The sequence below is a fragment of the Dunckerocampus dactyliophorus genome, chromosome 2, assembly GCF_027744805.1.
Source record: "Dunckerocampus dactyliophorus isolate RoL2022-P2 chromosome 2, RoL_Ddac_1.1, whole genome shotgun sequence".
NCBI classification, from domain to species: Eukaryota; Metazoa; Chordata; class Actinopteri; order Syngnathiformes; family Syngnathidae; genus Dunckerocampus; species Dunckerocampus dactyliophorus.
In genome coordinates this window covers 39,084,171-39,095,578 of record NC_072820.1, presented here as the reverse complement: position 1 = coordinate 39,095,578, position 11,408 = coordinate 39,084,171, and the positions used below count along the sequence as shown (strand labels likewise).

Below are 11,408 nucleotides of genomic sequence, written 5' to 3'. Positions count from 1 at the left end.
GGCCTCTCGTATGGACCTCCTCAGGTCATATCTGGCCTTTTTGTAGTCATCAGCGGTGCCCATGACAAATGCAGTCGAACGAGCACGTAGCTTAGCCCTTCTAGTCCGGATGCCTCCCGGACGCCTCCCTGGTGAGGTGTTTCGGGCATGCCCAGCCGGGAGAAGGCCCGGGGGAAGACCTAGGACACGCTGGAGGGATTATGTCTCACAGCTGGCCTGGGAACGCCTTGGTGTCCTCCCGGTGGAGCTGGAGGAGGTGGTCGGGGACCGGGAAGTCTGGGCTTCCCTACTGAGACTGCTGCCCCCACGACCCGGACCCGGATGAGCGGAGGAAAATGGAATGGAACAGTAGATCCCCACTTTTTGCAGGGGTTACGAAAAAGGAGTAATTGAGATGCCTGCTAGCTTGACACTGACTTTCTGCTCCAATTTTGGATCAACATTTGCAATAAGCGTGACCGTTGTAATTTTTAGATTAGATTCGGCTCCAGAACCCTCCCCCATCTTTCTTCAATTTTCCTCACGCACTTATTAAATGCATTTTAAAGTATCAAACGTAAGCGTACTCACCAATAATGAATGATAATGTAAGATAGTCCATGAACACATGGAATCCAGTCACGGTGCAGTAGTTTCACTTTTGCATCTCTCAGCAACTATGGTGCGTTCAAGGAGACATCTCAGAGCTTGCCGAAAAAACATTATCAATGAAGTATACAGACATAAAGGTAAAAGATTGTGGAGGGGTTTTAACAGTGGTACATGTATGCAGTACATTTTACCTATACGATTACCGACTTTGAATGAATGGGATGTATTGAAAAAAAATAATTAAAAACTTTTTTCTTATCTGAATCTAAATTTTAAAACAGAATTTTTGAATTTGAACTCTATTTTCACACAGCCACATGACATTGATTGTTATCTACTGTCAAGTTGGGAGGAATCTCCCGCCGACCACTGTCTGCCACAAAAAGTACTGTACTTCTTACATGCATAACGATCTCATGTATACATCACACTCTCCGAAACTGCAAAGATCTTTACAAGGATCTTCTTTTCTATGTAAAGTATATTAGAAAATTGTTAGTCGCAGGTGAAATGGAAATTCATGGAAATGCATTACATTATCGAGGTATAGTGATGATAATGTTAACCTTGGATAACGTTTGGTCTTTTCTTGATTGATGATTTCATCCTGGATATGGGAGGTGGGGGGCACACAAAAACTTACAGGAGTATCATGGTTTTATTCAGTGGCTCTTAACTGTATATTAACTGTAATTGCATCCTATAAGATGATTTGCGGTGGAAGTTGTTATTGGTGTGCTCTCTGAAAAATATGCACACAATTTCTGCTGCACAGATAATATTGACGAAGCATAGGAACGATAACAATTGTTACCTTTCCTGTCCTCCGCCGTCACGTGCGTTAATTAGTATGGGAAGACCTCGAATGCCTTCCATTTTGCTTCTAACACACAACAGCTGCAAAGCAAGAAGCAAGGCTATAGTTATGGGGCCAAATTACTCACATGATTAGAACGTTAAGTAAATTATGTATCGATATCTAAAAAAAAATCATGTGCTGTCCAATCATCACGATTGTTATCACTGACGAATGTTTTGTGAGTGCAAGGTCTTATTTGCCACTATTTTTCCTGAACTCAATATTGTACAGTTATCTTTTTACATGTTCTTTTACGCTGTGGTGGTGATTGAACAACGCAAAAAATAAGCACGTTTTGAGTGCACCTCAACTTTACATTTTGACTTCCATGGTTTTTAGTCAGCAGGTTCAGAGAATGTGTCATATACAGAAATCTAGCCAATAGTTGTAGCATTAACACTGTACAAACACACTTGTGAGTTTTAATTTTATATGTCCTATACGTACATCTCAATAAATTACAATGTACAAAAAGTTCATTTTTTCTGGACTTTACCAATTAAAAAAGGTAAACTCTTATATTTAATACGTTCTAGTGACAATACTAATTCATATTAATAGTGTAATAATTTTATGATTATAGCCCAGAGCTAATAAAATCCCCAAATAAATAGGAAAGAAATAGGAAAAATTGTCCAAAAGTTCAATCTTGTAAAATATTGGATTGTGTGCTAATCAGCAAATTAATTGCAAAATATTCCTGGGCATTATTTGGTCTCTTAGTCGAAATCCAATTTACCAATATATTCCAATTTATTGAAATGCACGTGTATTTGGGTGCATAAAGACCGCACGGAACGTTTCCTGCCACTAGAGGGCAGCAAAGGTGACAAAAAAGGTTGCTGAAGCGTAATAACAGAGAAACAGACAAGCAGGTTTGATTGGATATGATTTCTCTTTTCAAATCCACAGGTCATTCAACAGTCTGTCAATCCAACTCAGACTTTATCTCAAGCAAATACATCTCCTGATCTGTTATAGTACAACTCTTGATAAACTTTTAAAAACATGGCACAGTCACATGACAAGGGAAGACCATTAGGAAAAGACTTCACAGGGAATTTAACAAAAATATTTCCTTTTAATGAAGATAAGGTGTTTGTTTCATATACTCTAGGGAAAGAGGGAAAGGGCAAGAATAAAATCTCTGCAAATGGAGGTTTGATGTTTGGAGAGTGCTATGTTGAACATGTTGCATAGTCAAAGAGACCTCAATGTAAGGAAAAGGGGGTCTATAATTTAAAAAGGACACATAAAAGCTCTTTGTTTAATGCAGTGCAGATCTGCGTAAAAAATACTCTGTTATAATACTTACTATAATGACTGATTTGTCTCTCATCACTCCAAGCAGTCAAACCTTATTGAGTAGATAAAAAGCTTTTTCTCCATTCAGCTTTGAGCTTGTGTACCTAAGTATGTGAGCAAGTGTTAGTAACGTGTTGTCCATCTTTGTGCAAAAGTAACAATGGAACACCACATGTGATTAAAAAGCAAATTTGATGGACACGAGGGGAGGAAGGGGAACTTGCTTTGTGTGTCACCCACTTGGGAGCCTTAAAAGTGTCGCTGAGTGTCCATCTTTTAGAGTAGAATCACAAAAATATCCTCTTGGCAGGCAAACAACCACAACTTCAACAAAATACTGTTTATACTGTCATGTACAGCTTATGGGCTGATTAAAGCTCCATTCCTAAAACCTGAAGAGTTCTTTCTCTCAGACTCCTCCTAGGAGCCACTGTCCAACCCTGGTCAAATATTTTGATGCACTTGGCTTCCCAACTTCGCCTATAAAGTGTCTTCAGGAAGGGTGCCAAGTATTTTCTTGAAAAATACACAAATGACGGGTAAGAACCACACCAGGGCTCTGAAGCTGGTTCTGACTGTCCACGCTTAGCCAGGGAGCAGAACTGCATTGCCTGGGGATTTTTTGTTTGTTTTTTTACCTCATCCAATAGACATACATTCAAGTGTCCTCTCGCATCCGCTGATCCACACTCTGTCCATCCCAAAGATGAGCATGTTGTGTATGCTTGACACTTCTTCAAAAATCCCAAATTGTCTTTTCCTGGTCTCAGTAGCATCCGCAGACCTCTGCTTTGCCTTAAGCCCATCCAACAAAAGATCCACGATGCCAGCCAGGGTCACCGGAACTCATAGATGGCGGCGCTGTGCTCTGGGACGTGAGTGAGGTTTAGCGACTGATACCTAAGGTGAGACGCTTCAAGTTACAACAGGCAAGGTTCATATACATTTCCTCACATACACTTTTAAAGCTTACAGTTACAGCAGTAATAAATGACATATTCATACAAACACTGCAATCCATTAAAGAGTGTCCACTCTAATCCACGCCGTGTCCCAATGAATCGCATGGTGCGTTGTTCAATTGAATAAATAAAATGCCCTCTTTAATTACATTTAGTACGACTGATACCACCGCATGTTGTGGTAGACGTCATTGCTACATTGCCTACAAAGTATGAATATTTATTTGTGGAAAAATTTATATTAGTTTTCATACGCCCCAAATTTTTGTATGATTTTTTTTTTCGCCTCGGCTTTCAACAAAAAACAAACTGGCCCGTTTGCCCTGTACTGTATCATTCTACAAAATTGAGTGCCTGAACAAAGCCCCAACGCGATAGACACACAGCGGTTTGTTGAGTGGCAGACAGAGAATGGGAATTCCATGTTTAAATATAATACAGTCAATTTAGAAGGAAAGAGGATTCAAACAATTTGTAATTCTTATTTAATGATAATTTCAGCATGCAGCATTGGAACGTGTCTTGTTTATGTTTGTAGGTACTGTATTTTTATGAAAACATAACCCGGATCAGGGGTTCCTACTCCAAAATGAGTTGCTTATGGCTTCCAATTCAGTCAAACTGTGATTTAATTCATCTTTGACAATCCTCAATACGTGGACAAATATGTGACAACAACGTAGAATGCAGCCAACCTTGTCTTATAACACTGAAAAAGCTTGCTCATAGTGTGTGAACACTGTGTGCGTGTTGCTTGATGCTAATAAACCACATGGGCATATTTAATGCTGAGGTGTACTGCTTGGATGCTCCATGTGACATTCCTCTATCAACCGTCATGCCAGACAGAACAAACAAGACCTGAATATGTGTTGCTGTTGATGTATGACATCAGCAAGTTTTGGGGTCTGTTAATAATTCCCTACTTTGGATTTAATGTTCCGCTTCAGCAAGCTCACTTGGGTGGCACTTGCAAAGTGTTTGTTGAAAGGGGGAATGGGAAAGAAGGAACTAAAAATGACACTGCATTAAAAATGGAAGAGCTCGTAATCTTGTAAATTAAATACCACGCCTTAAAAAATAAAGGTCATGTTGGAGGATCCTGTGAGCATATTTGCTGTTACTAAGCAGACCCTGAAATAAAACTGCATCTGTCATCCTGACTATGGCCAGCTCTACTGGAACAAACAAGAATATAAATCAAGTAATCATCTGCTGCAGTTACCATTCTGAGCTCCTGTGGTAGTAGTAGCCCTCAATTGTTGCTGTGGATTTCTGGAAGCAAATGTAGTAAAATCCAGCAAAGGAAGCGCCGCTGATGTCTTTGATTGTGTGGTCCGGGACCAGGAACTGTTCCTAATAAGAAGAAATTATATGCTGCAGTTTTGTGTCCAGCTCAAGCAAAACTGTACAACAATGTCTTACCTTCCACCTCATGAAAATATAGTCAGAATTTTTAAGGTCCTCATAGTCAAAATCATCCGAGTTGAAAGTCTTTGCATACTGGTAGAAGGCTTGGAACTTGCCCTGGTCACACACAGTAAAACATTGCAGATTAACAGTGAACCAACATCTTCATTTGACATCTTAAGAGATCAACGCCAGCATTGCCAGATGCCACGAGAGAAACAAGCAACCACCTCTATGAAAACAAGCCCAACAGACAACCGATGAAAAAAAGTTATGGGTTATGCTCGTTATGGGTATAAATATATATGTATATATTTATTATTGCATTATGCATAAGCAACAGCAAAATTATAATAAACACAGTTAACATAAAACCATTGAATAAATTCAATTATTTGAATAACTTAATTGTTTTAACGGTAATTGATGTGTGACAGGCTCCAGAAGTACGGAGCCCCAGAGGGGACATGGAGAAAAAAAAACATGATGGGAACTTTTGCATTCCCTCGCAAAACCTTTGCGAGATAATACAAACCTGTTTTACGTTCCCTCGCAATACAGTTTTGCATATACATATATACACATACATTTATATATATAGTCAAACTTGTCTATAGCGGCCACTAGAGGGAGACTGCAAAAGTGGCCCCTATAGACAGGTGGCCTCTATAGACAGGTTGGCGGCCATTTTGAATGTTGACCAGTAGAGGGCACTGTGGGACTGCGGATAAAAGTTGTAAAGACCTACTAGGCTTGTTATTCTCCACCACCCACAGAACAAAGCTGTGCTAGTATTGTCTTTTGTTATGTTTGCTTTTAATATTTTGTTTTTGAATTTGGATTTGGTTGGCTGATCTTAAACTTTTTTGAAAAAAATTTTTGTTTTAATAAAAAAAAGTTTTAATATAATCTTTACATTTAAAACATTATTACAGTAAATGTTTCTTGTTTCAAATGTGTTTATTATTATTTTGAACAAATTTCAATTGCAAGCTACTGTACACGTTTGTGTGTATGTAACAGGTTTACTTGTTGTGATCCCACTTGTTTTAACAGTGGATGGAATAATGGCTCAATAGCGCCCTCTCTCACTCGTGGGCTATATATACCTGTACGGCAGAGTGTCTTACAGCTTTAGTTCATCAGGAAGTGACGGTGCAACGTCACGAGCAGGAGAGCTAGGCTGAGTGCTAACTGGGAGTGTCAAGAGAGAGTTGGGAAGTGTGTGGATGTAAAGTCCTGCAGTGTTCTCCGCTGTCAATAAAGCGATTAAAGTGCATCGACAACATGAGTCTCTCCTTCCCCACAACAAGGGGCATTACAGTATTGACCAGTGCACATTGTCTCACACCAGGAAATAAACGGTGTCACTGTAGTAGCAAGCTCCAAAGAAGACGGCTTTTTTTGTGTCGAATACAGAAGATGAGGACTTTGATGGATTTGTGAATGAGGATTGATCAAAAATAACGTGAGTACATTCTAAAATACTTCAATTAAGTACAACCGAACTCAGTTTTGCTCCCGTTTACTTTTTAAAAACATATGATAGCATGCACGCTAGCGTGTTTAGCATGCATGCAGTATTGTATTGTATTGTACCGTCGCTCGGAGCACGTCCTGTTCCCAGCATACTTGCGGTAATGTTTTGGTGCAAATGCTCTTAAAGTTACATGTTTGACCAGGAAATAAACGGTGTCACTTTAGTAGCAAGCTCCAAAGAAGACGGCTTTTTTATGTGGAACAACTGACAGTTTGTGTGGATCTTGTGAATGATTGTGACTGAGCTAGGACTCAGTAATTAAAGTCTACACACGATGGCTTCATTGATTAAAAAACGAAACTTTTTCGTGCAAGAAGCTTCTACTTGAGTCGGTAGTTTGGCCGCTATATGCGGTCAGATATTGACCAAGGGATACAAAATGGGTGGCTGCTGGCCGCGTTAGCAAGGTGACTGCTATACACAGGGTCTATAACACGTAAATTTGCTGCGGGGGATTTTTCAGGGGCCGCTATAGGCAGGTGGCCGTTCTATACAGGTGGACGCAAAGGCAATCGAAAAAATAACCGACCGATTGGTTATTATTATTAAAATAATAATTAGTTGCCGCCCTAGCGACGTGTTAGTTCATGTCTAGATACCTCTAACAATATTACAAACCTTATTTAGAAATTCAGAACAGATTTTCCTTTTTATTTTATTTAACCTTTATTTAACCGGATAAATCCCATTGAGCTCAAGATGTCATTTACAAGGGTGACCTTGTTTTGCTTTTCTATGCTCCAACTACAAAAATATTTGACTTCTAAATAACGACTCAATCACGGCCAGGTGTGGAACCACTTAACCGTGATAAACAAGGAATTACTGTATACCAAACAGCCAGTCTTTTTCAGGGTTCCTTGAGAAGCGTCTCCCTTCAAAGAGGCGTAAATCCTATCTCTATTGTGCATGCGCCGTGTGTGTTTGGGGGAGTGCCCAGTCGACTCGGATAAGCACGATAACCAGGAAACATGGTGTGGACAGGACGAACTACCGACCACACTCTTGTTTTGCTTTATTGTAGGAATCAGGGAGATAATGAGGGGGAATTCAGGATTCAGTGCAGAAAAGCAAGCCCAAATAAGCACATTAAACACTTTAAAAAACCAAATAAGCAATGACATGTTTAAAATCAAGCCTAAAAGAAACCATGATTCATGAGATCTGTAAGCGGTTTTAGAGAGAAACAAGCCCAAAGTTGCTTATAATAAGCGGCCTTGGCAAAATTGATCAATACAGTTGCCACCTTACCCAGTGTTTACGATCCACATCCTCATCTGCATCCCACTTCCTGGTAAGAAATGGCCGTTTTCTGCTGATAATTTCACCAGCAAAAAACGTAGTTAGAGTTGGGTATTCCTGCAAGAATGACCAGAAGACACAAAGTAATTAACCTGCATGTGAGTTTTTCTCTTGATCATACTGTGATGGGTTTTCATTTTAAATGTGGCCCATTTTAGAACAACAAAACACACACAGAGTAGTACAAATCCACAGTCCGATAGGACCTAATACAAGATCTGTTGTCTGCATTAACAAGGCACGATTTTAAATGGCACTGTCAAGACTGTTAACCGCCTGAGACCCGGCAATGCATTTTTGTCGTTTGTCTATAAAGGACAAGCATTTCACAGCCTTATTTCAAATGCAAAGCACTCGACAAGAATAAAAGCTGTTGTGCTGTGGAGACCACATCCTGGGGTTTTCACTGATAAGTGATTTGTTGGATTTGTTCAATGAAATAGAAGTGTCTGTCTTCCCAAAATGGCTGCCATACCGACCAGCATGTTTGATGGCCACAACAGATGTATGTTACTAATTGTCATGGACTGAAATTAACCTGACGCAAGACGCTAAATGCGTGCAAAAACTGTCAAAATCGTGCAGATTTTCCATCTAAGACGATTTATTTTGCATTTGATCGGGTCAGTTCGGTCACGGGAATAAGGGCGCAATATAATTTGCGAAAACCAAATTGCACTGGAAAGTACGGTATTATGGCCATGGTGCGTATGAAAGCAGATCTCTGATTGGTCGTGAGACATATTCCCATCCAATCACGATCTGTGTTGCAGCAGATCGTCTGTTGCTGTTAGAAACAAATATGGTGGTCCTGCTGCTGTTTTAGCTGGCGATCTGCAGACTGAACACGATGATTACTAAGTATTTTGCCAAGGCGGACTCATGTCACTCGGAGCGGGACAACAATAACAATAACAACCCTCCAAAAAAACAAAAAACAACGGCCGATGTCTTGGATAAGCCTGCGGTTTCTCAGTTGGCCTCAACCTCAGCAGGCCCCTCCACAGGCACCAGTGACAGTTCCTGGACGCCAATGACGCCGACGGTGAGTGATGGACGACAGCTGCCACCGAGACCTGGTGCATCTCATGTCGCCATAACTAGCTCGTTAAAAACAGTTCGGAAGTGGATGAAAGAATTGAACACGGACATTGGTTATAAAGTCAAGGACGACAATTGTGTTTACGAAATTTGGTGTGAGGTGTGCAAGGAACATGGTACTGGTTCAGATCGTGAGTCAGCTCTTGTTACTGGTAGCAACAAGGTGAAAAAGGAGGCAATACAGCAACACATTAAATCAACACTTCACCAACGGTCGTTAGCAACCAGGCACGCCAAATATTTGGAAGCAAACCAGAAACCAACTCCAACTGAAGACGGCTTTGAAAGGGCTGATGAAAAAACATTGGAAAAAATTGACAATTTTTTTTGCCTGAAAATTGCTTCTTAGATGAGCAATTTGCTTGTAAAGTTAAAATCTACAAGCAACAAATTGCTTCCACTGGATTTTGGCAATTTCTACCCCTGATTGTATCAAGTTATTGTATTTTTAAAAGGTAGAAATTGAGTTTAGTTTGACATGGTTTTGGTAACATTCAGTACAGTCATTTTTTAAGATACTGAAAGCAACACATTCTCCCACATCCTTTGGCAGACAGGAGGATTTACTAATACTACCTCTATCATATACTGTAAAATGATGATTGCGATTGATGCAACAAATTATTGTATTGTATGTGTGTAACCAAAAAGAAACTCATTCTTGCAGTATAAATCATAATATGACTAAAAGGTGTTGCAGGAAATTTACAAAATTTTGTTTTTTGCTTATTGTTGTCCAATAGTAATAAAACTGCAATATTGGGAGTATACAAATGAAGGCAACTAGAGTTATAACCTAATAAATAGTTTCAGTTTGTTTTGTAAAAATGCCTTTTTTTTGTTGTGTAAAAATTCCTCTGCACATGGACATTGACAATGGAGATCCATCCATCCATTTTCTCTGGACATGGACATTGACAATGGAGATCCATCCATCCATTTTCTCAGGACATGGACATTGACAATGGAGATCCATCCATCCATTTTCTATGCCGCTTGTCCTCATAAGGGTCGCAGGGGTAAGCTGGAGCCTATCCCAGCTGACTTTCGGCAAAAGGCGGGGTACACCCTGGACTGGTCGCCAGTCAGACAATGGACATTGCATACAAAATAAACATTTTCTGACATATAAAGTATGTGGGACAATGGTTTCACCCAAGATAATTATTTAATGCAAATATATGTAACTTTTACTTCTCTGTGTCTCAGGAGGTTAATAATATGTTTGATATTGAGGTTGATGTTTGCAGAGGTGACTAACTGCACTGTGTCATGGAGCTGTTTATATTTTGCCTTCAGGTTGCCTAGGTAGCTGTAGCCAATGAATGTAATACCACTTTAGCAACGACGTAGTGTTCACAAAATAACAAGATTGCTAGCTATAACTAATACAGCATTGCTAATGTAATGCAATTAACTGATTATTAATGATCAAGCAGTACCTCCACTCTTATGCTTATAGACTGTTGATTAGGCGATGGCTTCAGAGCATCTAACCCTCTCAATGACTTTCTGTGCAATACAGTGCAATGTATATATATATAATAAAAATAAGTGCCTCTCTCACCTCAGTGAGTCCTTTTATTTTCAGGTAACCACACAAGTAAGAGTCCTCCATGGTGACGTGCTGAAAAGAAAAAGAAAAGAAACATGACACTCATAAACATACAGTTACGTACGAAGGGAGTTCATCGGGAATGCATGTGCAGACACTAAATGCAAGATTAAGTGGTGTTTATGAATGAAATGTGTCATTATTGTTTAAAATTGTTGTTAGCGTAGCAACAGGCAGTGCTAAAATGACAGCTAGGCCAGTGCTCATTGATTCCCAGCTGTCAATCATCACACCCCCTGTTTGACAGCTTACCGGTGGCGATCCCACAGTTCAAATTTGACGTTAGCTTATATTATTTGATTCAAATACCCACCTGTAAAACAACTTCCACGTCGTAAGAGTTCCCTTTGCTCTTTTGGTGCCCTCTGAACTTGGAGCCGCTGTACAACAGCGAGGTGACAACACCGGGTTGCTGGGTGTTGATCGGGGGCGGAGGGATAAGTGAGGCCGAGGACGCGAAGGCCGCGCAATGGGAGTCGCTAATGTATCCAGCGGGGACAGGCATGGCTCCCGCTTCGCTGACTGGGCACCAAACTGGTTAATGGCCGTCTGAGTGATAGACTCTTCCGGCGTCCACAAAAAAGCGCTGTGGTGGCTGAAGCAGCCCTCCAGCTTCCAAATTCCCCTTGAAACCTTAGCGTTGGAGTATGCTAGGGACCGAGCTCCCAGGAAAGTAAGTGGACTTCGACGCAACGACGAAGGTAAGGCATTCGCGCCTCTCAT

The 11,408-nt window shown here is 40.4% G+C and overlaps 1 protein-coding gene across 1 annotated transcript; it reads right to left on the bottom strand.

Annotated features, from left to right (window-relative positions):
* Positions 1 to 2,338: 2,338 nt before the first annotated feature.
* Positions 2,339 to 11,397, bottom strand: LOC129177384 (glucose-induced degradation protein 4 homolog). The gene is made up of 6 exons (XM_054768467.1): positions 10,999 to 11,397; positions 10,638 to 10,697; positions 7,919 to 8,026; positions 5,143 to 5,244; positions 4,943 to 5,073; positions 2,339 to 3,655 (listed from the first exon to the last, which is right to left on the bottom strand). Exons 1-6 carry the CDS (start codon positions 11,188 to 11,190, stop codon positions 3,592 to 3,594), a joined length of 657 nt encoding a protein of 218 aa, XP_054624442.1. The 5' UTR covers positions 11,191 to 11,397; the 3' UTR covers positions 2,339 to 3,591.
* Positions 11,398 to 11,408: the final 11 nt, after the last annotated feature.